Below are 24,519 nucleotides of genomic sequence, written 5' to 3'. Positions count from 1 at the left end.
AGGAGGAAGATGAGGAGGAGGAGGACGAGGAGGAAGATGAAGACGGGGGGGGGGCGAGGGGGAGGAGGAGGATGAGGAGTGGGAGGGAGGACAAAGACGAGGAGGAGGGAGGACAAGGAAGGACGAGGGGGACGAGGACGAGGAAGGACGAGGGGGAGGAAGACGAGGGAGGATGAGGGAGGATGAGGAAGGACGAGGGGGACGAGGACGAGGTGGAGGGAGGACAAGGAAGGACGAGGGGGACGAGGACGAGGACGAGGAAGGACGAGGGGGAGGAGGATGAGGAGGAGGGGGACGAGGACAAGGACAAGGAAGGACGAGGGGAAGGAGGACGAGGAGGAGGATGAGGGAGGACGAGGACGAGGTGGAGGGAGGACAAGGAAGGACGAGGGGGAGAAGGACGAGGAGGACGAGGAGGGGGAGCGTCAGCCAACTCTCAGTTCAGAGAGTGTGCTGATAGCTGCAGCAGCAGGAGGAAAATACGGCTCTGAGCTGGAGCTTCCTGCTGTCCTCCGTTTGATTTTCAAACACATTTTTAACGTAGCTGTGAAAACTCTAAAAGGCATTTAATAATCCTCCTATAGGTACTCTGAGTCAGCAAGTACTCAAATATAAGTACTTGTACACAGTTTGGGGAAACACTTGTTTGTGTTTGTGTAGATTTTATCGTCTTCTTGTGCTTTTTTATTTGTTTCGTACAGCAGCTGTTTTTAACTGAAACATAAACAAACTAGAACCTGAAACATGTCTGTCAGATGGAAATAAATGAAAATCAGGTTTATTACAATCAGGTTTTTATCTCTTGTGCTTCGTTACAATCAGAAAAACAACAAAGTCACAGTTTTTACCATCATGACTCAGGAAGCAGCTGTAAAACACAGAAAACATCTTAATCCATCGAATTTAATAAATAAGAGCAGCTGATAAAAAAAGCTTCTCTGAATCTAAAAGTCTGGTTTTGTGCACCGAACTCAGAACGGGTTCAGGTTTAGTTCTGTTACAGAATGAAACTGTTAAAATGTTTAATATTTGTCTTCTTCTTATTGGATTAAACTGATTCGTCTCACAAATTCAGACAGATCCTCATGGTGGTCTAATTGTTGGCATTAAGGTTAATCAGACAGCTGTCACATTAGGAACCCAAACCTTTTAAATGTTCCTTCTCTTCCCTCTGCGACGCTGCAGGGGTTGGAAAACACACAGATGATGAACTTCTGGAATGTTTTTTTTGTTTTGTTCAAACTTTGAACATTAAAGGAACAAAACGTCCTGATAAAATAAAAGTAACTTCATATGAAAACTTGTCCAAACAGAAACTGCTAAAAAAAGATGATGTTCAACAGGTGAGACTTCTACATCTACAGCATTAATCTTATTGTAAAAAAACTAACTGCTATCACTAAAGCAAATGTTGCTAAATGAACCATATTTCAGCTGAATCTGAGACTCAGTAAATGATGAACACTTCCAGGAAACTTTCAGGTTGTAAGAGCGGGTTTTATCCGTCTCACTTGGCGTTTTAGCGGGCTCTTATCACAGCCGACAGAAATAAAGTGCAGCGGACATCTTTCTCCCTCTCATGGTTTGCATACTTCCTTCAGGATTAAACCTAAAAGAAACTCTTCCACGTGGAAGAAGAAAGCGTGACACCCAGAGAGAAGGTCGAACAGCTCCTCAGCCACATCCACTGCTAACCGGAGGGATGATTGATTAGATTTAATTTAGTCCCGGTGCCAGCAGGCCTCTCAGGGCGGCTCCCAGGACAACAAAGCTTCAAGCTGCTTTTTGCTGAGGAGGAAACGGTTGTGTTGTCGTTTTCTCTGCTGAGACACAAAAAGGAAGCGAACTGCCTCCAACAGCTACATGAACTAACAGGTCCCTGAAAGCACCGTTAGCTGTCCTGTGGCTCGGGGGCTTGGCGGGTCATAGTGAAGTTTCCCGGGAGAAACTGACCGACGGCTCCAGCTTGACTCCGTTGGTTTTGTTTTGTAGCGGGCAGTCCTCGGGACAGTCCACAGGTGGCTGAGAGGAAGAATGAAAACCAGATGGCATTAGAAATAAGTCAAACAGAAAGTTAATGCATTAAAACCCTTTGAGGACTACCATTTGAAAATATGTATGCAAATGGGAGCGCCGGCGCTCCCGTAGTCCTCAAAGGGTTATGCATTGTGTCATTCTCAATATGACCACCAGATGGCAGCAACTGTGATCCTGAACATAAAAAGTGGGCTGTAAAATCACATTAAATTTATTTTTAAGGTCTCACATAAAGTTCTTTGTTCAGCTGTGTCGTCTCAGAGTTACAAAGAAGAAAAAGAAAGAAATCTGTCTCTGGGAGACAGATTTACAGACCGGGGTTCTTTCGGAGCAGGGTGAAAAATGAGCCGAAGAAGATTCAAGAATCTGTCTGTCAGGTTTTACTGGGAAGCCAGTGGGAGGAAAACTGCAGGACAAAGAGACACTCTGACTAAATGATGTCTCTGAATGCCACTTCGTTAAACAAACAGAGAAAGGAAAAGACAAACAAGCTGGGCAACGGATCCTAAGAACAAAGTTCCTCCTTCTAGCCTGGGACCAAATGATTCAGAGGTGTGAAAGATTTAAAACTGAAGGTCCAAACTCCTGTTTGTTTAAATCCACCAAGTCTGCAAAATAAAATCTTACAACTGCAATAAAAACTAAAGAAAATGTCATTTAAAAGAAGATGAAAGACGACCTTTTTGTTTTCAATAAGCGCTAAGATTGATTTGATTTGAAACCTGATGATGTCACTAAGGCAGGAAGTTTTGGGCTGTGGCTGAGGATTTATCAACTTTTTACATGGATAAAACCTTCCTTTTTAATTTTAATCTGTTAAAAAAAGACAAACTTACAGTCTGCAGGTTGTTGCTGTTTGCTCCCATGTTCACGTTGTGTCTTTTCAGTTCGGACTTTATTAAAGCTGAAACACAGAACAAGAACACATCACAGCTCTGATTGGTCCGTTTCTGATTCGTCTTCAACACAGAGTCTCTCACACACACACACACACACACCGGTGAGAAGGACTCCCAGCAGGATCCAGGCGGAGAGGAACAGATTTCCAGCCAGCGGGTTGAAGTCTGTGGTCAGTTTGCCTTGAATCAGAGTGAAAATGATCCCAAATATCTGCACAACAAACACACAACAGGTCGCCTCATGTTTACACTCTGGGAGATTTATGATAGAGCTTCAAATTCAAATAAAAGCAGCCATCTTTTTCTTACATTTACAGGAAAATAAAGTCGAACAGAAAGACTGAACTCAGCACATTTGTGTCTAAAATGATTAAATTAGAGGAGATTTTGCCTCCAGTCGCCCAACACTTTGTGTTTTTTTACCCCCAGCCCGGGTGGTACCTGAGCGAAAGCATTGAGGAGTCCTGAAGACGTCCCTTCAGACTCCGGATACGTGATCTCCACTCCGAACTCGAAGCCCAGAGGCAGGTAACCCGTCATGAAAAACCTGAAAAACACAAGTTATGGAGACTAAAATCTAAAATCCTGCCTTTACTGATGAAATAGGCAGAACAAAACAACAAAGAAAGGTTAACTTTCTGAAACTTCGGCATTTTAAAGTTCTTCCATCTTTTGTTTACATGTAAACAAAGTCGGTATTTGCCTCTCATCGTCAGCAGCTGTGTTTAGACCTGAAACAAAGAATTCAAACTTTTCTACAGGTTGTTTTGACCCCAACAACTGGGAGACTGAAGCTGCTGCATGAAAGATCAGTTCATGATTAAAAACTACAATAAAACACTCTGCAAGCAGCTTGTTTTATTTAAAACATCCTTCAGGTTGTTAAGATAAATGTGAGTATCAGAAACAACCCTGGGTCATCAGAGACCCGTCCCCCTGACCACAGGAAGCCCCGCTCCTCGTACCCGAGGACTCCGGCTGTGAGGAAGACCAGGTAGATGTTGTCGAGGTTCAGGGTGAAGGTGAACACCATCATGCCCACAAACGACAGGACGTAGACGATCAGGGTTGTAATTCTGGAATCAAAGCGAGACAGGAACCTTTCAGATCACTCAGGTACGAATCAGAGAAAATATCTGCTGCTCCTGTAACAACCAGCAGCTTTTCAAACACTTCTTCTCTCCGTTTGTCTCAAAAATAACCAAAAAAACCCCACACAGGTGAGATTAACTTCCTGCTGATCCTTCGGATGATTAATTTATCCACAGCAGAGGCAGACATTAATCAGACAGAACTGTTCTTATTCAATTATACTGGATTGTTTCATCTTGTATTAAATCACATCTTATCTTAGCTTATTGTATTTTAGTGTCTGGTATCATATTGTGTCATATCTGTACTGTATTGTGTCGTGTTGTATCATATCTTATTGTCAGATTGAATCATTCTGTTGGATTATTTTGTACAGCGTTATAGTTTGTTAACTTGGAGTTAGTTTCCATCACTTATCCTGACATTGGCCTTGGAAAAAAAAAGAAAAATAACTGTTAAAGTGCAGCTGTAAAGCCTTGGGTATGATCTACGATGTGTTAATAACACAAAGGTTGGAAGTGTGTTTCATACTTGTACGTCTTTGTGTGGTCCAGCCACAAACCACAGAGGATGGAGCCGACCATCCCGGCCACGACAAGAGTCAAACCGATCCTCCCGGCGTTCAGCTCCTGGTTCTGAAAGGAAACACACCGAGGGGCGAGGTTATCCCGTCACCTTCGCCTTCTTTCAGGTAATCAGATCTCTGCAGAAAGACGGTAGCTGGAGTCACGTGTGTGTAAGAACGGGCACCATGGCGAGGATCTCAGTGTGGACCTGAGATAATCTGACAAACAGCAGCTGAGTGAGCATCAGCCTTTCTGTCCGTCACTGACAGAGCAGAATCAGTGTGTGTGTGTGTGTGTTAGAAGTGGGCAGCAGGCATGCGTGAAAGCAGCTAATGAACTCAGAACCTCACACAATAAGTTCACGTCAGACGTTTCTGCCTCCGTCTCTCTGCTCTCTGTTTCTCTTTCAGTCTTTTTATTCTGCAGCTTTAGCAATAAAACAAACTTTAAACAAAAAAATGTATATTTTGTTGCTGTTTGACCTGCTTTGTCTGCACAAACATGATCTGTGAGTCACGCTGCGTTAGGACGGTGATCAGAGAGACCAAGAGGCTGAATTTATTTCTGCTCCGTTTACCTGGAAACTGTCCGTGATCATCTGGTTCAGAAGAGTGGAGACGGAGTAGAAGGAGCCCGTCAGTATACCTGCAGACAGACAACAGGGAGAAAATACTAACATTTATCTCAGTTATGGAGCAGCTGCAGGTTTTAAACAGAAGCTATGACTTGTTTCTGAGACCTAAAATACTGTAAACTCATGAAGAAGCCCAGCTGCAGCTCAGGTCATCATTTTATCCCCACAGGGAGGAGGAGGGATATATATCAATATATAAACAGCCAGGTCTGCCTTGGAAATGGGACTTCCTGGTTAAATAAATAAAAATAATATTGATTTTGTCCTGTTATAAGTGAATTTATTCATTGGGGAATATCCAGCTGTGTTCTCGACGTTAATGTGACTTCCTCTGACCGGATCGGTTGGGCTGGATGACAGAAAATTACTGCAGAACAGAAAACAGAGGAAACTCTGAGCTTTATTCAGTTTGCTGTGGTACGAGTATAAACCTCTACAGCATGAAAACTAGTTCAAGGTCAGGTATCTGTTTTATCCCCGAGGGTTAATTTGCTTCACAGTCTGGAGTCAAAATATAATAAAAACATTCATGCAAAGTAAAATTTTAACTGCTCATTCAGACGCCTGATGTCTGCAGCAATAAGTCTATCAGTCCTGCAGTAGGGCTGCAAATTATATCAAATATTCATCAACATCATAATATCAGAGCTCAATATCCCAAAATACTGTTTTACATCTCAGACCCAAACTGAAGGCAGCTGAATGCTGAAGCTCAGTGTTGATGGGGAAAAAGGAGAGGAGTTTATTCCAAACTTATATCCTCATCGTAATATTTCACACTTCCTGCAGACGTGTAGATATAATCTCTGTAGGTTTTACTTCCTGCTTCAGACAGAAGAAGAATTTCTGTTCTCAGTATTTCTCTTCTTTGAACTGATAAATCATAAAACCTTGACTTATTTTTCTTACACAGACTGAAATCTGTCAGATGAGATTAGTTTTCCTGTTTCAGACACTAAAGGCTAATCTCTGGGTCCGAGTCAGCAAACTGTAAAAACAGAGAAATACGATGTGACATGTCTGCATGGGGTGCAGGTTCGAGCCTTACCGTAGCTGATGAGCAGCAGGATGAAGGCTTTATTCCTCATCAGGTTGATAATAGATTGTTTGTAGGAGTAATCTTCCAGCGGGGAGCCTGGCAGGACAGCCTGGGCTGGGCTGGGAGGAAGAGGAGGTCTGTCTTTAATCACTGTAAGAAAAGCAGGAAATGTTCAGAGGAAGGTAACAAAAAGATGTCTGCAGTTCCCTACATTGAATTTATTGTTGCTACCTTCTTCTTCTTCTTTTTGTTTGTTTGTTTCCTGAACAACAAGCTCCCAAAGTTGGGCAAAACGGTGGAGCCGAAGAGTAAATCTTAATATTTGATTCATAATTTCTATATAAAGAATAAATGATCATTTTACATTGTTTAAAAACCACCAATACACTGAACCTGTATTAAATTAAATGTGGGCTTGTTTGTTTATTCTGTATAGTGCTCTAAAATGTTTTCGTTATATATATGAGCAATATTAAAGAATTAAAGTGTTTTTATATAGAGAAAAGCTGCCAACCCCTAGTGGTTGTTAGAGGTACTGCATGTTGAGACAGATTTCAGTCCATTTTTCTTTATGAATAAAAAACCTTCCCACTTTCTATAAAACTGTCCATCCAGCTGTTAAACAGAAGGAAGTCAAACATAAACCCACTGAAACCTACGGGGCAGCTAAAGGAGCGTCTTTTTGCTTTGTCTCAGGTGAAGTCCCGCCTGCATCCTGCCTGCAGGTGCTTCTTGAGTTTGATTGGCTGCTTTTAGCCACAGCTGCAGTTTAAACATTGTGTGTTTGCATACTGGCTCAAAGCCACTTCCCATCACCACCACTTTCATTCCTTCCTTACGTGTGAATTTAAAGGCTTTAATCACACACGGCATGCTTTAACTCAAGTCCTGAACCTGAAACGGACCGTTTCTGTGTTCCCCTGAGGGTCTCTGGGTCTCAGATGCACAAAAACATCTTTCAAAAAGTACATCTGTAGTCAACAAACGAATGTGGGGTAACTGAAGCACAAAGCCCTGGCTCCTGGAGCAGATGGGTGCACGCTGTTAATGAGGCACGCCGTTGTGTGTGTGTGTGTGTGTGTGTGTGTACCTATGACGGTGAGGATGAAGAGGGCCGTGGAGACAGCAGCTGTGCCGTAAAACATGATGCTGATGTTGTGACCTGTGGGATGGAAAAGATCCATTTTAACTGTTGACTAAGTGCTGATCTAATTACACAGCAGCTGAGTTTCATCATCAGAAATAAATACAGTGGAGGTAACTTTTATTCAACATTTGTTGTCAGCTGAAGGCAGAGGAATGGGTTTTTACTTTCGGACCTTTGAGACTCTGTTAAAACAACATTTTAAAGCTGAATGAGTCAAACACACGCTGCTTTTCCATCTTCCTGGAGATGCCTTCATTTATTAAAATGAACCCTGCAGACACCTTTAACCCTCACGTGTCTCTCCACACCTGTTAGCTCCAGATCGTCTGGCGTGTTCGGAACCAGAACCGGAGGAAGGAGGAAGCCGATGGCAGTCCCCAGCTGAACCCAGGACACAGAACGAGACACGGATTAAGCAACGGATTTCTTGCAAAACAATTTGTTGTCGGTTTATTAGAGTTATTAAAAAAAACGACTCATGTGCCAACAACAACACTCAGAGAACTTGAAGTTCCACCCAACCCTGAAGGTCTAACCGTTACCTAATTGTATCTGCTGCTGAAGCGCAGACAAGTCTGTTCCTGAAAGTGTTTTATAAATCCAAACTTATTCTGAAGGTTCCCTTAGCTTTGAGGGCTTTAGAGAACATTCAGGGTTGGGAACATTAAGGAACGTTCCCTGAATGTTCCCTGAAGACTAAAAACTTCACATCCTTCATGAAGTCTTTATCTGCTGGCATCATTCAGGGAACATTTCCTGGACACTGTCTAAAGGTTCAGGGTGTGCAGCATTCACAACTCTTCTCTGAATGTTCCCTGAAGTTGTTAGTTCCCCATGTTACCTACAGTTAGTAGTTCCCCATGTTCCCTAGAGTTATTAGTTCCCCATGTTCCCTAGAGTTATTAGTTCCCCAGGCATGTTCCCTACAGTTAGTAGCTCCCCATGTTCCCTAGAGTTATTAGTTCCCCATGTTCCCTAGAGTTATTAGTTCCCCAGGCATGTTCCCTGAAGGTTTTATGATTCAGGGAACATTTCCTGGACACTGTCTAAAGGTTTATAATTTCAGGAATGTTCCCTAAAGGTTGAAACTACATCTTGTATCTGTGTGATTAAACCGCCACATCTGATCAATGAGTGGCACGCGGACACGCGCATGCCCACCTGATTCCCCAGCACAGCCGTGGCGCACGCGGTGGAAACCTCGCGCGGTCCGAACCACACCGAGGCGATGCGGGAGGGCAGGCCGAGGATGAACACCTGCGCCACGGAGCACACGACCTGCGCGCCCACGGTGACCCCGAAGCGCTCGGGGCTGACGCTGGCGCACTTCAGCCACGCGCCTGCGCAGTTGAGGCCGGAGCCCAGCAGGGCCGTGAGCCGCAGACCCCGCCGGTCCAGCAGCCAGGTGGCGGGGAAGATGAGCGGCACGTACGCCACCATGTAGACGACGGAGAGCCAGTCCACGCTGACGTTCTTCACGCGGTAGTAGCGGGTGAACACGTTAGCGATGATGCTGTAGTGGATCCACTGAAACGCGTTCACCATGGAGTACAGGCTGAACACGACCAGCACCGCGAACCGGCGCCGGTACAGCTTCGTTTCGAGCTCCCTCCGGTCCTTGTCCAGCGCCTCCCCGCCTCCTCCTTCTCCTCCTCCGTTCGGCAGCATCGCCTCTCTCTCATCCGGCGGCACCTCCGGCTCCAGCGCCCGGCGCGCGTCCTCCCCGCCCGCCGCCGGCTCCGCTCCGCAGGTCGGGTAGAACTCCGCCGCCGCTCCGTCCGGTTCGGGACGCTTCCTGACCGCCGTGATGTCGTCAGGTGCGCCGGCGTCTGCGCGCAGATGCTCCTGCACGAGCTCTCCCGCCACCATGCCTGTGTTGTGCCTCACCTCCTCCGCAGACAGACGGCTGACGGGCAGGAAGCGAGACGAGTTTCCTCATGTAGGTTCAGGCGGCGCCGGCTGTAACCGCTGCCTCAGCCATGAGAGGGAAGGACGCGCTCAGGAGGCAGGAAGAGCCCGGTTCTGCTCACTTCTGTGACAAGAAGTGATGCTCTGAAGCACCAAGGGACGCCCGAACAGGCTGCGCGCGCACCCGATCCGTTTTACGCCCAGCACCGGCTTCCTGGACGACATGCTGAGCCTTCCGATGCTGCTGAGCCAATGGAGGAGCAGCTTCACGCGCCCACATGGTGCTGATGATGCAACAGAGAGGAAGACATCTGCTCCCCAAACACACACACACACCTGACTGCTCCGCTGTCCGGCAATCATCTAATTATTCTACACGACATGCGTCTTGTACCGTTATTTCATGTCAGGTGTGATATAATTGATGCTTCATGACAGGAAAAATTTACAAAATGAGAGGAAAAGGAAGCCATTTGAGTTAAACATTTAAACTTATCTGATTTTAGGGAAGTTGTGGATATTTTTAAAACATAGTTTAACACAGATGAGCTGCTGCGTCTCCTTCAGTCAGCCGTCCCATATGTTCAGCTAATAATCTGCTTTAATCCTAATCACCGTGTGACCCAGAGAGCCTCTGCTGCATTATCAGATTATCAGCTGAATGAACACACACACACACACACCATTTCCTGTGATGCCTCAGATCTCTTTAACCACCCCCTTTTTGAGATTGCCATTAAAAACATAACAATAATCTGAAAAACGAATGAGCTCTTATTCCTAATCTGAATTTTAATTTATTAGTTTCTCAAAATAAACAAATGTGCACACGCTTATTTGTCTTAATTTTGTTCAAATGCAAAGAAGCATTTCAGTACAAAAACTTGTTTTTGTTTCCTGATAAAGTTTTTTGGAAAGTAACTTTAAATAAGGAGAAATATATTTATTTTGTGTCTAAAAACCAGTTCTATGCAAAGTAACCTTTACTGACACACAGGAACTTGAAAGAAATCAGAACTTTGTAATAATAGGCTTTCCACTGATGTGCAAAAAAGCTATACCAAGTTTCTCACGAAACATTTATATTTGAAATAATACCTAATAGAATTAAAACTGTTGTGACTACAAAGAGTTAATAAAAGGTGAAATACCGAAATGTCTGCTTGTAGTGACATATCTTCTTAAATAAAAGATCTATGAAACGCATGCGCATTTTGATGTAACGAACAACACGTTTTTTTTTCCTTCAGTGAGTGATTCATCGCTCAAATAAACGATCTCTGAAACGCACCCGCTGCTTTAGTTCCGCCGTTGCCACGGAAACGCTATAGCGACACAAGCTAGCTTCGGGTAATTTTTAAAAGTGAAAAAAAAACCCCAATAAAACACGACAAACATGCCCGGGCCCGAGGATGAGGCTCTGCTGGAGCTAAATACGCGAAGAGAGACGTGGTGTCAGGTGGAGATGGGTCCCCAGCAGTTCTGGGAGAGGACCGAGAGGAGGCACTACCGGAGCCACCTCCGGACCAGCCCGGTGCTGCTCACCGCTCTGACCGGCGGACGGCAGCCCCGGGCGGCCTGCACCGAGCGAGGGGCCCCGGCAAAACTCCCGGAGAGAAGACACTTCGAGGAGAGCTGTAAGACGCTTCACGGTTTTACTCTACACACATTTAAAAAAAATATACATTTAACGTGATTAATACTTTATAACACTTTTATTTTCCTTCTAGATGAGTCTCACCTGGTGTAAACACCTGTCAGACCACAGCAGGACAACCTAAACACTTAATGTTCAGTGTTTTATTTCCAGAACCCTTGTAAAGTCTTATAAAACCATGACTGAATAAAAACTGTAGTAATTAAATATCTGTTTCTGTTAACGAGTGTGAGGCTTTAGGGAAGAGTCTGTGAGCGTTCTGAGCCGTGACGACCTGGACCGTTTGTGGCGACAGACCTTTGACCTTAGCGATGTGGCTGCAGGACAGACTGATGCTGCTGGGCTCGTTCCTCGCCTGACAGGAAACAGAAAAACATCAGCATCGTTGTTACGGCGGGTTAAAACAGTCACCTTTAAATCGTGAAACGCACGTTTCTGTCGATCCCCAGCGCAGGAGAGTCCGTTTCCAGACAGATGTGTTCCAGTGGGATCCGCCTAATCAGTTTGTCCCTCTGTCAAATATTACATTTCACTGTTTAATTTACTGTGAACACTTTCTACAGCCAGCTATATTTAATTATTGATACACTTAAATATATAAAACTCAGCAGGGAGCAGAGAAGATAGTCAGGTGAGGTCCAGCCACCATGTTGGAAGACAACCTCCAGAGGATAAACCCAAAGAGCAATCTGTGATTATTCAACAATCACGGTCAGATTTTGTAAAGTTTTTGACTGCCAGAGATAAGAAACGAGTCGAGACAAACCAAGGAGAACAAACTCAACCTGTCCCAGCAGGTACATTTAATTATGTTGTTGGAGGTATGTTCACCTGTGCGCCGTCTTTATGTAATAACAGCTTCAGATAAATGGATTCTTCAGATAACAGGAAACATTTAAAGGAGTAGATTTGTTCACTGCATCATGAGAAAACATCACCGGATCAACACCAGAAGTCAGATCTCCTTCCTGACAACCATTTACCCAGGCTTAGGACCAGAAATACACTTGCTTCTGCTCCTTACTTTGCTGTGTAGTATATTGTGATAAACCATAATAATAATAATAACACCGACATCACCTGCACACAAACTGATGCCGTCAGTCGGAGCGGTCGTTATCCTTACTGCTGAAGCTTTAGTTGCACAACATGACAAGAATACAGATAAACTATCTGATGTAAAACTGATCTTTAGTGTTTGTGATGATGGGCGTTCTGCTGAAAATGTGCAGAGGGAAATATATTACACCAACCTGCTGGTTCCTGCACACAGCAGGTGGAAAAGAGAAGAAGTAACCAGCTTTCACGCCTTCCAGAGCAACAGACGGCTTCCCAGCAAAGTTGTGAAGCAGAGCCTGAGTGATCCCTGACAGAAAAATGGAAAACTGGAGCATCAGATGGTTTGCAGCTGCATGAAGGAGCAGAGAGAGCCTCACCTTGTTGTCTCATGGTCTCTATGGTGACTTTAGCTGCTGACCGTGAGTGGACGTTCCTGTTCAGACAGCAAAACAGCATCATGATCACCAGAGTGATGCCGGATTACTGACGGGGTTCCAACACATTTCCCATGTTGGATTTCTTTGTGTCATCAGAAGAAGAAAAGTTCCCAAACTTTCATCCTAAAAATGTCAGTGAGAGGCTTGAGACTTCAACCACTGCTGATTTATGTACAAATAATAATAACAACCCCAATAAAGAGGGGAATAATGAAACAAACTGTCTGCTTTATCGCTCCAATAAATCACTAACAGAGGAACAAAGTAATTCACATTCTGTCCTCATGTGTTGTCCCATCATTTACCCACAACCCCAGCTTCGTGCACGTTTTCCTCACACAGGAAGGTCCAGCTCCTTGGAGACGTGGAGTTGCTTCATGAAGACCATCATCTGGTCGTCTCTGTCCTGCTGAGTCGGAGCGCACCACGGAGTGAAATCCAACCCGATCTGAAACCAGAAAGGAACAAAAACTCTTCATTCCCCGTGTGTTAAACTCATTAAAATTATACAAACATTAAGTAATAAACAGTCAGGATCATTAATACACCAATAAAACTTGTACTTTACATCCTGAGAGTCCATTTATCTGTTTCTTTAAGTTATTAAAATCAAACAGAAGAGTTACACATGTACACAAAAATGGACACGTTTTAATTAAACTTGCAGAAAGTAATCATTGGATTTACCTTTACCACCGATAAACCTTTGGATCCTGTCTAATTCAAGATGGCCAACAAAGCCAAGTGGCTTTAGCAAACACAGCAACAGCTACCACTCAGTCAGGTTTACAGACACTGAGCTAAATTTGATGTGGTAGTAGCTGAGAGTCATCCTCAGCACAGACAGACGTATATTAATCTTATCCTCAGGGTTTCACTAAAATGGCTCCACCTCCATCATTCCTCATCAGAATGTGATCTTAGTCTAAAACTCTGACGTGAAAAGCAGCGGGCGACATCCATTTCTTCATCAAATGCTAAGCCTTTAATATTTAACGTGCATTTAACACCAAATGTAAAAATAAATCAGAACTTCCATCCTTCACAAAGACAGAAACAAGCTGGATTTAGCTGTTGGGACATAAAAACACTGCTACAGCAGTATTACTTTATTTCGTTGAAATCTGCCACCTCTGGAGAGCATTTTCAGTGAAATAAAAACAGTTTGAATTCAGTAACAGTTACTGTTAGAAGGAAAGATGACGTTTATTTCAGGCTAATCTGAAAACTGTGGAAGTGTTTTTAAACTTAAGAGAAGAGACAAAAATGTGACAGGATTGTTTTAGAGTTGATCGACCTCAGACACACAGGAAATAAGTCCTAAAGCAAAAAATAAAAAGAGAATATTTTCATAATTTGTTCCCTTTAAGACTTTTAGGAACAAGTGAAAGTCCAAGTCCAGACTCGGGTCTTCACTGCCTTCTTCAAACTCAACCATAAAACTGAAGCTTTTAATGAATTCATCTTTAATAAACTGATAATATGTCTGTGTGAAATTTGTTCTTGTGTTTTAAACCCGTTAAGTTTTCCATCTGTGAAGTCGGTCACAGTCAAGTCTTCAATCTGCTGGCAGAGAAAGAAAAACAGGAAAACTTGTGAGATGTGCAGTTGAGGAAAGAGGTTTAAGGTTCTTTCTGTAAACGAACCCACAGGCTTCGAGTTCAGGAGGGATCTGATCTGACTGCGCTTCAAACCTGATCCGTAAAACAACACTTCTACGAGCACACACACACACACACACACACACACACATTCCTGAGCAGGAACAGGAGGAGGAGTGTGTGAGAACAATCTGAGCTGACTGCACTCATCTGAGATCAGCAGTTTCATGACTTTAATCATCTTTACTTCATCAAAAGTCATTTTAAAGTTTGGATTTGTTCGCTGGGGGCAGAAATGCATCCACTGATCCACTGAAGGATCTTTTAGAAGTCAGTTTGTGTCTTAGGGATCACTCACAGCTGCTGTCACACCAAAGTTTAGCCCAGTAACTAAAAATTTTCTGCTCTCTAAAGTAGCTGCGGCAGCCATCTTGAATCAGAAAGAGTTCAAAGGTTAATGAGTCATAGATGTGCATCCACAGTATGTCGGTCGTATGACTGACAGCTACTATACCAGCAGGTGCTCGCCGTACTGCACGGATATGGCAGCTCCCAGCGAGATTAAAACTTCAGCACCTGACGTAACGCCAGCTTTGCCGTTACCTCTCCCACGGCGACAAGGCGTTCTCTGTGGTTGTAGAAGTGCGGCAGGGCCGAATCCAGATCCTGCAGTAAAACATTCATCCATTCAGTTCAGACTCTAAGAAAACATCTTTTTCCTTTCATAATTTACAAACAAGTGTTACATTTTCAGTCTTCACTCTCAAGTCTGAAATTGTTCTTTTTGAAAACTGCCGTCACATTTTTTCTTTTTAAACTCGATTCTGTTTATTTTTGAACATTTGATCCAGTTTCAGGTTATTTTTCTGCTTCACAGAAAAAGAAGAACCCGTCTGAGCTCCGTCCAGGCAGCTCACATCCACTGAGGTCCCGATACACAAACTCCTCCCGTTTCTCAGAAGAAATGAAGTAATAATGATAGAAACACGGCCGCTGAGCAGAATGTTTTTCTACCTGAGGCCTGACGCTGCACTGATCAGACCCCCCGCAGGCCTGCAGAGGATGGATGCCAAAACACGGAGCCACGAGATCCGGATAACTGTGAGAAAAGATTCAAACATAAAGTGATGAACAACAAAGACGGAGCCAGCCAGCTGAGAGCAGCTGGGAGGAATAATCTACACATATATGTCCTCAGTGGCCTTTACAACCACCTGGATCCACATCTTTAACTTCTCTGTTCAGACTGCAACTCCTAAAAGAGCCTTTAGCTGTTTTATTTCCTCAGTAGGTACAAATATGAAAACTGCATATTCTGTTTTATTTGACTGATTTAAACTTAAAGTCATCTCATCCTGTAAGAACCTTCCTCTGTATCCTTAATAAAAACAACAGACCTTTCCTGCAGCTGGAGAACTCTGGAAAACTCCCCAGTTTCTTCTACGACAGCCACCAACGTCTTCACACCAGCCTGAACGCATCAGAACCGCTGTGATTTTATTTAAACAGGCTTAATATCATAAGAATCACTGTGATGTGTGTTTATGTTTGTTTCATAAATAATTCAAATGTCTCTTTCCAGATCTGAGGAAATGTTTGCATCTTTAGTTTAATGCTTTGCCTATATTTATACTGTTTTTGTGTTTTATTGAGAAAAGTTTCATTCAAATAAACTTTGATTTAGTTACTTTAAATGTTCTGAAGTTTTCAGCAAACATCTCTTAGAGAATCACTGTTGTTACTGAAAAACATGTCATGTCTGGTAAACTGCTGGTGTCGCTCTAACATGAAACAAAATCATTAAATAATTACAAGAATGTTCTTTTCAATTGTTGCAGTTTATGAAGACATGATGTGGCTGCAGACGTCTGCACAGTTTTGAGGTCAGAAGTAAATAATGTCTCCTGAAGATCTGACTTTGTTTACCTGTTTGGTTCTTTGGATCACATCTTCCAGATCCTACAAACAGGGAGGAAAAAGCTCTTGAAGCATTTGCACAAAGGTAATAAATAAATGTGAATTAAATTAGAAATGCAGTGTTCAGAAAAATCTTATTAAAAGCTGAAATTTCACTGTTAGTTCACAACTTTTGTAAAATAATATGAATAAACCTGCTTAATTTTCGGTACATAAACTCTACTTTAAAGCCAAGAAATTAATACAAATATAATATTAAAGGATAATTTAGTTAATTTTGTACTTTTTTGTGCAGTTCAGACTCACCTCTTCAAACTCCCGGGCAGCGATATGACAGTGACAGTCAACGAAACCAAACTCCATCAATAAAAATTTAAAAGAGAGTTAAATTAAAAAATAACAGCAGAAAAAAAACAAGTTAAACCATATTAGCCGGACTAATTTTCTAATTAAAAACATCTGACAGTAGAAGCGAGAACTATCGTTTTCACTTCCGGGTTGCGGCGGAAGTGCAACAAAAAAACGGAAATAGAAGAAGAAGAAAAATATAAACAAAAGTTGGCGGTAAAGATGGAGGCCGAAAAGAGCGAAGCTTCGACGAATGAGGAAACCAATCAGGAATACAGAGTCCAAGTAACGTCAAAGAAGAAAGTAGCGGATCTGATAAACAGATTTAAAGAAGTTTTAAACTCCGCTCTGGACGAACAGCCCGACATTTCAGAGGAGACGAAGATACATTTACTGCAGGATCTGCTGAGCGTGAGTCCGTTCAAAATCTGTCTGAGTTTAGGTCGTCTCTAAATATCAAACTTATTTTAAAACAGGATGCCAAACCGTGGTTTCACACGAGTATGTTTATGCTGCTTGGAGAATTCGGCACCATAATCAATAATAAAAACGATTTATTTATCATATAATAATCTGATTTCAAAACTGACTCGAGTTCACAAATCTGCAGAAAAACGTTTAATCCTGACAGAATCTATTTGAATAAGATATAACCAAAGTAAACATAAATTTTAGGTTAGGAGTCGGATATGTTCCTCTCTTAGTTTGTATAGAAGCTCACAACAGCACCTGTCCACAGCTGTCCTCAGGTGTCCTCAGCTGTCTCAGGTCTGAAGGGTTCCTTCTCCAGATGTTCATCAGAATTTAGATCAGGGCTCAGAAGGCCTCTTCAGAACGGTCCAATGTTTGGTTCTGACCCATTCCTGGTGTTTTGGGTCTTTATCCTGTTGGACACATGAGCTGAGACTGAGACCGAGCTTTCTGACTCTGAGCAGCACATCTGGCTCCAGAAAGCCTCGATAGTCTTCAGATTCAGGACCCCCCAGAGTCAGAACCAGAACAGAACCGAGCCTCCTCCAGGTTCCCCTGTGGACACTGAATGAAGACACCTGTGTTATTGTATTGATCCAAAATTAAAAAGCAGTGATTGAGTCTCATGAGTTCACTTTCAGTCTGTTTTTATTATTTCCAGTGTAAAGTTATTTTAAAGACCTCTGTGGGTTTAATGAAATGGTACTAATATATCTGTAAATTTAAATAATGTTGTCTTGTTTTTGTTTTTAAATGAATCAGATTTATTTCAGTTTCCTGTCTGAGTAGGAGAGCTCCTGCTGATTGGGTTTTTGTCTGAATGGTGTTATTTTTTCTTTGCAGAACTTTGAAGCTGCTGTTCAGATCAACGTTTTGGTGAACGGACAGACTTGGGAGGAGTCTCCAGATGTTGAAGGTAATTCAGGCTTTAAAGCTCTTTAAAATGTGACCCACTACCTTAAAAACCTTCACCCAAATAAATCTACAGTAAAGCTTTCTTCTCTCAAACACTCAGCAGAGGCCGTGGATCTGGAAAGTCTCCTGGATGACACCATCGTTGAGACCACCAGGAGGCGCCGGACGTACCCCAGAAAGATCCTTCCTCATGTGGTCCACGCTCTGAAGGCTGAACGCAAAATCATGGTGGGTCAGACTTCGTTTACGAGATCTGATCGACACTCGTTAGATTTTAATAAACAGCAAATCTGTTAAAAGTCGGACATATTTTTGAAAAATGAAAAGAATCAATTTACTTTTTCTAGTTTTTATGTAATTAGTATTTTTGTACGATTGTTTGTAATCATGTATAAAGTAGAATCATTTGGTTAACTATAAACACAGCTAACTTTCAGGCTGATCTGAACTCTTCTGGTTGGGTTTCAGGGGCTTTACGAGGAAACAGTTAAAGCTGAAGACTTCATGAAAGATGCAGATCAAGGTCTGTTCAGCCACTCGTGCACACACTTCAAAAAGAGTCCTGAGGATAAATATTTTACAAAGAATTAAAACGTTGAGCGATGCTTTTTACATATTTACTTCAGTCTAACTTCATTTCTTGAGTTAAATCTTAAACGTCATGACACACGCGGGTCAAATAGAGCTTAAGGAGAACCGAAGTCCAGTTGTTTCTGTTTTTTAACCTTTTTTTCTTGGATTCATCCTGTGGAGCATCTCAGGCTTGAAAATGTAAAAATGTAATTTCACTTGATTCCAGCAGAGGGCGCCGTTTACATTTAAAATGATCTAAAAGTATTTTTTTTTGTTTGTCAGATAAGTTTATAAACTGAATGTTTCAAAAATAGATTCTTAAACCTTTTTTTTAAATCCAAAGTGAATCTGATTGATGAAAAGGGTGATACGTTTCAGTTCAGCTGAGCAGTTTGCAGCCATTTTTGTTTCTCTCCCTGCGCTCTTTGTATCGTTTTCTAATAAGGAGGAACTCTTCGTGCAGCCGACGTGTCCAAGTTTCAGTCACTCAAGTGAAAAAGTGAAATGCTTCAGAGGTTTTTCAGTGACAGGATTAGTTTGTTTCCTGGAATCATGGCGTCACAGCTGGCTTCAACACAAAACTACTTTATTATTTCATCATTTAATCAGATCATATCATTAATATGTTAATAATTAACAAGCATCTGAGCCTTATTTACTCATTTCAACTGGTGATTAAATTTGGTCCAAATTATTTTTTTTAACATGTTTGTTTTTATTAGATGTTCAGAAACTGCAAAATTAATCTCACAATTAAAGTCAGCCTTTCAAAATAAAATTACTGGAGTCCATCTGGACTTTTTTAAAGAAGTCAAAGTTAATTTTTTAGCTCGTTTACAAACAGCCTCACTTCTTTTACAAAGTTTAAATCCTGTTTATGGTCAGTTTTTAGTAAATCTGGACTGTAATAAAAGGAAACATTTTGCTCTTTTCTCATTTTTAGCTCATTATTTGTATTAAGTTAACGTTTCACTTTTGTGTCAGGTGCTTTAAATGTGTCGCACTAACAGAAATGCTGCTGCGCCTCCAGTCTGTTCTCTTTCACAAACACACAATCAGAAGGAAAGATGGAAGTGATTGTTTGTTTGGAGGAACAAATATCAGCTCTCATCCTGTGAAGGTTAATGTAGAATATAAATAATCATAAACTACATTTTATTTATGTACACCTTACATAAAACGAGTCAAACTCTGCTGGTCAAACAGGCAGAAAAGCTTCTAATTCAACTAAAATTCCCCCTCCTTTGTGTTTTCTGCTTCTAAAACAGATTAATTTGGTATAACTTGTTTGCAGGGTTGCCAGATAATCCTGTTTTTGTGTTTATCAGAGAGCATCATGAGCGAAGTGTCGGCAGCTGCTCCCGGGGTGGTCAAACAGGCCATCCAGGTTATAAAGGTGACACCAAACCTCCTGATCTGCTTTAATAAACGTGGATAAACTGACGAGCTTCACTGCCACTCGTGTTTTCTCCTGCAGTCCATCAACACGCTGCAGAAACAAGCCGAAGGCCTCCGGGAGATCCTCCACACCGAGCCCAGCCTCGCCTCCCTGGAGATCCACAGAGAGGTCTTAGGTTTCAGCAGCCAATCACACGCTCTGCCTCCTGCCAGCGCCAGGATCAGGCAGCCAATCAAAAGAGCCGTGGAGGAAACGGCGACGGCGGAGGGCTACGTTCCCCGGGCCAAGAAACCAGAATGCATCATGGGAGAGGACAACCCGGAGTGACACTTCCTGCTACAACGAAGCTTCTCAGTGCAGAAATAAAAACTGACTCTGCTGCGTTTCTGCATTTAAACTAAAGTCAAAAGATGTTTTTTTTTTATGATTTATATTTAAACAGATTAAAAAGCTTCAGACCTTCCTTTAAACTAAACGTCATTTAGGGAAGAAGCTTTTCAGGAAACTGGCATAAAAAAAACTTAAAAACTTTAACTGATAAAGAACTAAAAGCTTCTGGTGTCTGTTTATGTTTTTTAAATCCTTTTCAACAATAAAATCTGTTCCTATTGTTCATCTGCGTTGATTAATACAAATATAAAAGCTTTATTTTGTTTATAATCTCCATCTAAGTGTCTGTCAGGAAACCTTATTAAGGTTAAACTCAAACAGTTGAACATTTTTTTATATTTTCGTTAGGATCCACCTTTTATCCTTGAAATGATCATAACTGACCAGGCTGGTTGGTGGGAGGGAAAATATTTAATTTTAACTTTGTGTTTGAGTCTAACTGTCAGCAGAAATGGGATGAAGACATGGTTGGTTAGTGGAGTTTGATGGGTTTGGTTCAAAAAGCTGTTAATTGTCTTTACTGACAGGTATTACTGGAAATAACTTTTTTAGTTTAAGTAAAATATAATCCACACAAAGAGAAATTAATTCCACCTCTAACATCTGACGACTAAAATGCATCAGTAAAAAATAATCACATCCAAAGCTGCCCCTGGGCTTTGCCTTTTCACTACGGGAGCTCATGAGGGACAAACCAAACACTGACTGGGAGGAAGTGGGAGCTGTTCAATCTGTTGTAATCTCCAGTTTCTGCCTCTAGGAGGCGCTACAACAAACAGACATTCACAAACAGAAGGAGCCTGATGATCACCTGCTCCTCCCAGGCCTCCAGCTGGGACGGAGCGTCTCCATGGAAACCTGGACTCCAGGCTCTGTGATGGTACGGGTTGGGTCAGGTACTGATTCAGGATTCTGGACCGGTCCTGACCTGTTCCCAAAAGAGATGGCGTTAAAAGTTTAGAAACAAACTCTCAGTTTGCTGCTGCTCTTAATTTATGTTTGCAAGAAAAAAATCTGCTGAATTTTAAACACAACAGACCAAATGTTTCTGTTTCATGATCAGTTTTACTCAACAGCAGCAAGTAATACAAACCAGTGCTTTAATGTTAGATTATAAATACAAAATATATCATCTGCAGTCCAGCTTTAACATAAAGTTACAAGGGGTTAAAAACTGTTTCCTTCTGAAATTCTGTTCAGTCAAAGTGAAAAGAGATGTGCTAAAGTAAAATGTTGAAGTAAATTTGCTGCGTTAAAACAGAACTACTGTGCACGGTTGGCTTTTTGCTCTTTCTGTGTGGATCTAAAACCGCCGGCAGGTCCTTTCAAGCTCAGGTAAAGTGTGGCCCGCGGGTCACATGGCTCGCGTGAACCGCGGTGGCCTCTTCTCTTAAAGCAGCAGAAAGTTGATGTGAAACTTTCGCCTGTTTCCTACCTGGTTGGGCTTGATGCCCAGTCCAACAGAACCCTTTCTGTTCTGCCGGAGCCGCCGGGCTGCACATCCTCGGCTTTTTCCCCTTCGACTGTCTCCAAACAGCATCTGTGATGTCAGACAGTGAGTCCTTCTGCCAGCCTCGACAGAACAACAGACTCTGTGAAGGATGGGTGGTAAGACGGGTCACAGTGTCACGGTTTGTTTCTGCAGATGTGAAAACGGCTGTCAGAGGTGGTTCGTGTCGGAGGATTTAATCTGAGTTTTTAGAGCAGAAATGCAGAGATGTGTTGGTTAAAGCAACATCTGGAAATCTGTCTTCTTTCTGTGTTCACACCTCAGTGTTTGGAGGATGAAGGCAGGAGGATGAAGAGGAGAGAGAAGAACAGAGTCGCAGCTCAGAAGAGCCGGAAGAGACAAACTCAGAGAGCCGACCAGCTGCATCAGGTCTCTGTCTTCTCTTTTACTTCGCAATCAAAGCTTTTTATCCAATTTTAAAAGATTTAAAGAAACTGTTTCCTGGGAAAGTTGTAGAAAAATCAGCTGTTTTAAAAGTTAAGGTCAAATAAAAAACTTATGTTGTGTAGTTTGGAATGAGGAAGTCAGGTTGGGACAGAGAAACAAGGGTGGGACATCAGGGACAAGATCTGAGTCTCTTCCTGTCTGATGATGGACAGGGACACAGATGGGGATCTGCAGTGAGAGTAGGGAGCAGGTGGATGAGTAGAAATGAGTCCATCTGAGGGACAGTTGATGTTGGAAGCAAGAGAGACGAGGCTGAGATGGTTTGGACGTGTGCAGAGGGACACTGGACATGTGGACAAGAGGAGGACCACAGAGAAGGATGGTGGATGTAGTGAAGGAGGATCTGCAGAGGGTTGGTGAGAGAGGAGGATGCTGGGAGAGGGGAGATGATCTGCTGTGGAGACGCCGACAGGAAGCAGCTGACAGGAGAAGAAGAGGAGGAGGCGGAGGAGGAAGAGGAGGAGGCGGAGGAGGAAGAGGAGGATTTAGTGTCCATAATAAAGAATAACTCAAACCCTTTTTATGGAAAAGTTCAGCTCTCATAGAACAGATTTGATTTTCTTCTGTCTCACCCGTCAGGCCTGTGAGCTGCTGGAGCAGAGAAACAGGAAGCTGAGGAGAGAGGTACTTCAAAATAAAAGCTCATCTGCGTTTGATGCCTGTCAGGAAACAATCAGTCACCGAAGACGCTTCCTTCACTGTAAAAACAAAAAACAAACAAAAAAACAGTTTAGAGGATATTAAATACAAACCAGAGTTCAGTTTACTTTAAAGTGAAAATTAATAATGATTAAAATTCATTTAAAGGTTTTATTGACACCTAAAACCTGAAATATTTCAGTAAGAATCTAAACTCCAGGATATTATAGATTTAGTTTGAAACAGAAGCTGCAGATTTTGGGCTGAAATGTTTTTAAAAACAAAATAGAAACAACGTTAAACACTTTTTATGAATAATTATCAAAGTAAAATCATTTAAAATATGAAGCCAACTCATTATTTTTACTTTAACTGATTTAGTAGTTTCTATCGTTCTTCTATAACAATAAATAAATGAAATGTGCACAACCTTTAAGTTTTATCTACAATAACTTACAGTGAGAACCTTTAACGGAAGGATTTTGTTTTAAAGCTCTTTCCTCTGGTTCTCTGCAGCTCCTATCTTTAATTCTGGTCAAATAAAAGTTTTTGTTCCTCAGCTCCTCACAGGTTGTGTGTGTCTGCAGGTGGATTCTCTGTCCGAGGAGCAGCTCCTGCTGACCGAGGCGCTCCGAGCCCACGAGCCTTTCTGTCCCATCATGCATTGCTCCTTCACCTCCTCGTCCGACCTGCAGCCTGAGAGCACAGCAGCTCGCTCCGTCTGACACACACACACACACACAGCACATCTGGATGTGCCTGCTGCCAGCTGTTATGCTGCAGCAGCCCTGCAGGGGGCGCTGTTCACCTGATCAGATTGTCTGTCACACTTCCTGTAATTGTCAGAAATGGATCAAATTTGTAATTTTCAGATTAATTTCAGCCACGAGTTCGATCCGCTGGACTGCAGCTAAACAAAAACTCAACTTTAAAGGAAATTAATGTCATTAAAGTCATCGTTGTACATGTGTGATATTTTACTAACAGTTTGGGCTCTGCAGCTTTTTAATTAACATCTGTTCAAGTTGATTTTATTTGTACAGAAGGAAAAAATGTTTCTGCATCTTTCCTGAAACAAATATTAACAAGTTTCTGTAAAAACTTCTGAATTTTGACAGATTTATTCCAAACCGTTTTGTTTTCGTCTGAAGAATTTTCCTTTTTGTGTTTTTGTTTTGTTTTTTGTGAAAGTACCACAAAATGTGATCAAATCTGTATAAAACTGACATTTTTTTGTGTAAAAAAACACCATAAAATAACCCAAATGTTTTACATATTTGCCTTGTTTTGCTTTTGTTTTTAAGTTTCATCAGTTTTTGTTTCTGTTTCTACAGAACTTTGCTTCAGATGTGCTGAAATAAGATTTAATAAAATAAAATGAGAATTTTATGTTTAAATGCCCAATAAAATGTTCAATAAAAGAAATCTGCAGAACCTAAAGTCTAAAATGTTTGTTGGTTTTTTTCTTTGAGTTGAAATAAAAGAACTTAAAATAAGTTCAAACTGTTTACTTCAATCTCTAAATATATCATTAAATCCACTTAATTATTGAAATAAATTATTTTTTGTACAGAAAAACACATTTTTTATTGCATAAAGTAGAAAATAATCCTGATAGAAGACAAATTAAAGGGATAACCTGAACTTTTAAACTTTTAAACACAGAGGAACATTTATTTGACTCCAACTGTCTACAGGATGATCTTTACTTTGTAAAACCAATAAAACTTCCTGTCCTGATGGAAATCATCTCTTCCAGGACACAAATAAGTTGTTGTTTTCTCCTGAATGAGTTTCATCTGTTAGAAAATGTGAATCAAACCAAACTTCTCCC

At 41.9% G+C, this 24,519-nt stretch overlaps 3 protein-coding genes and 1 long non-coding RNA gene across 7 annotated transcripts; 1 reads left to right on the top strand and 3 right to left on the bottom strand.

Moving 5' to 3' along the window:
* Positions 1 to 749: 749 nt before the first annotated feature.
* flvcr1 (FLVCR heme transporter 1) lies at positions 750 to 10,099 on the bottom strand. The gene is made up of 11 exons (XM_017427374.2): positions 8,576 to 10,099; positions 7,723 to 7,795; positions 7,358 to 7,429; positions 6,277 to 6,417; positions 5,172 to 5,239; positions 4,560 to 4,663; positions 3,902 to 4,012; positions 3,378 to 3,483; positions 3,036 to 3,147; positions 2,874 to 2,941; positions 750 to 2,022 (listed from the first exon to the last, which is right to left on the bottom strand). Exons 1-11 carry the CDS (start codon positions 9,281 to 9,283, stop codon positions 1,924 to 1,926), a joined length of 1,662 nt encoding a protein of 553 aa, XP_017282863.1. The 5' UTR covers positions 9,284 to 10,099; the 3' UTR covers positions 750 to 1,923.
* Positions 10,100 to 10,243: 144 nt separating this feature from the next.
* On the bottom strand, positions 10,244 to 16,552 carry tatdn3 (TatD DNase domain containing 3). 3 transcript variants are annotated; one of them, XM_017427380.3, is made up of 10 exons: positions 16,300 to 16,552; positions 16,003 to 16,035; positions 15,474 to 15,547; positions 15,091 to 15,175; positions 14,680 to 14,742; positions 12,814 to 12,923; positions 12,416 to 12,471; positions 12,233 to 12,345; positions 11,411 to 11,491; positions 10,244 to 11,334 (listed from the first exon to the last, which is right to left on the bottom strand). In XM_017427380.3, exons 1-10 carry the CDS (start codon positions 16,354 to 16,356, stop codon positions 11,182 to 11,184), a joined length of 825 nt encoding a protein of 274 aa, XP_017282869.1. In that variant the 5' UTR covers positions 16,357 to 16,552; the 3' UTR covers positions 10,244 to 11,181. The 3 variants fall into 3 exon arrangements, 1 of the variants encoding a protein (XP_017282869.1); XR_005234487.1 differs by adding an exon at positions 12,060 to 12,113 and having other exon boundaries at positions 11,193 to 11,334; positions 12,233 to 12,471; XR_005234486.1 differs by having other exon boundaries at positions 11,267 to 11,334; positions 11,411 to 12,113; positions 12,233 to 12,471.
* nsl1 (NSL1 component of MIS12 kinetochore complex) lies at positions 16,536 to 20,314 on the top strand. Of its 2 annotated transcripts, none has more exons than XM_025008389.2 (6): positions 16,536 to 16,752; positions 17,656 to 17,728; positions 17,831 to 17,955; positions 18,196 to 18,250; positions 19,629 to 19,696; positions 19,778 to 20,314. In XM_025008389.2, the coding sequence occupies exons 1-6, from the start codon at positions 16,564 to 16,566 to the stop codon at positions 20,024 to 20,026; spliced, it is 759 nt and encodes a 252-aa protein (XP_024864157.1). In that variant the 5' UTR covers positions 16,536 to 16,563; the 3' UTR covers positions 20,027 to 20,314. The 2 variants fall into 2 exon arrangements, with proteins under 2 accessions (XP_024864157.1, XP_017282906.1); XM_017427417.3 differs by having other exon boundaries at positions 17,828 to 17,955.
* Positions 20,082 to 23,385, bottom strand: LOC112450896. The gene is made up of 4 exons (XR_005234489.1): positions 23,254 to 23,385; positions 22,619 to 22,744; positions 21,525 to 22,465; positions 20,082 to 21,017 (listed from the first exon to the last, which is right to left on the bottom strand). It is a non-coding gene; the product is annotated as an uncharacterized LOC112450896 (long non-coding RNA).
* Positions 23,386 to 24,519: the final 1,134 nt, after the last annotated feature.

Source organism: Kryptolebias marmoratus, linkage group LG19 (assembly GCF_001649575.2).
Source record: "Kryptolebias marmoratus isolate JLee-2015 linkage group LG19, ASM164957v2, whole genome shotgun sequence".
Classification (NCBI taxonomy): Eukaryota; Metazoa; Chordata; class Actinopteri; order Cyprinodontiformes; family Rivulidae; genus Kryptolebias; species Kryptolebias marmoratus.
The sequence above is the reverse complement of the archived record's forward strand: the minus strand, read 5'-3'. Positions and strand labels throughout refer to the sequence as shown.

Coding starts and splice junctions, on each gene's coding strand:
- flvcr1 (XM_017427374.2), bottom strand. CDS start 9,283: ATGGTGGCGGGAGAGCTCGTGCAGGAGCATCTGCGCGCAGACGCCGGC. Junction 3,484..3,901: donor CTCACAGCCGGAGTCCTCGG/GTACGAGGAGCG, acceptor TGTGTTTTTCAG/GTTTTTCATGACGGGTTACC. Junction 2,023..2,873: donor ACAGCAACAACCTGCAGACT/GTAAGTTTGTCT, acceptor TCTTCCTCTCAG/CCACCTGTGGACTGTCCCGA.
- nsl1 (XM_017427417.3), top strand. CDS start 16,564: ATGGAGGCCGAAAAGAGCGAAGCTTCGACGAATGAGGAAACCAATCAG. Junction 16,753..17,655: donor TACTGCAGGATCTGCTGAGC/GTGAGTCCGTTC, acceptor TTTTCTTTGCAG/AACTTTGAAGCTGCTGTTCA. Junction 19,697..19,777: donor AGGCCATCCAGGTTATAAAG/GTGACACCAAAC, acceptor TTTCTCCTGCAG/TCCATCAACACGCTGCAGAA.
- tatdn3 (XM_017427380.3), bottom strand. CDS start 16,356: ATGGAGTTTGGTTTCGTTGACTGTCACTGTCATATCGCTGCCCGGGAG. Junction 14,743..15,090: donor AGTGCAGCGTCAGGCCTCAG/GTAGAAAAACAT, acceptor GTTTTACTGCAG/GATCTGGATTCGGCCCTGCC. Junction 11,335..11,410: donor CGCTGGGGATCGACAGAAAC/GTGCGTTTCACG, acceptor GTTTCCTGTCAG/GCGAGGAACGAGCCCAGCAG.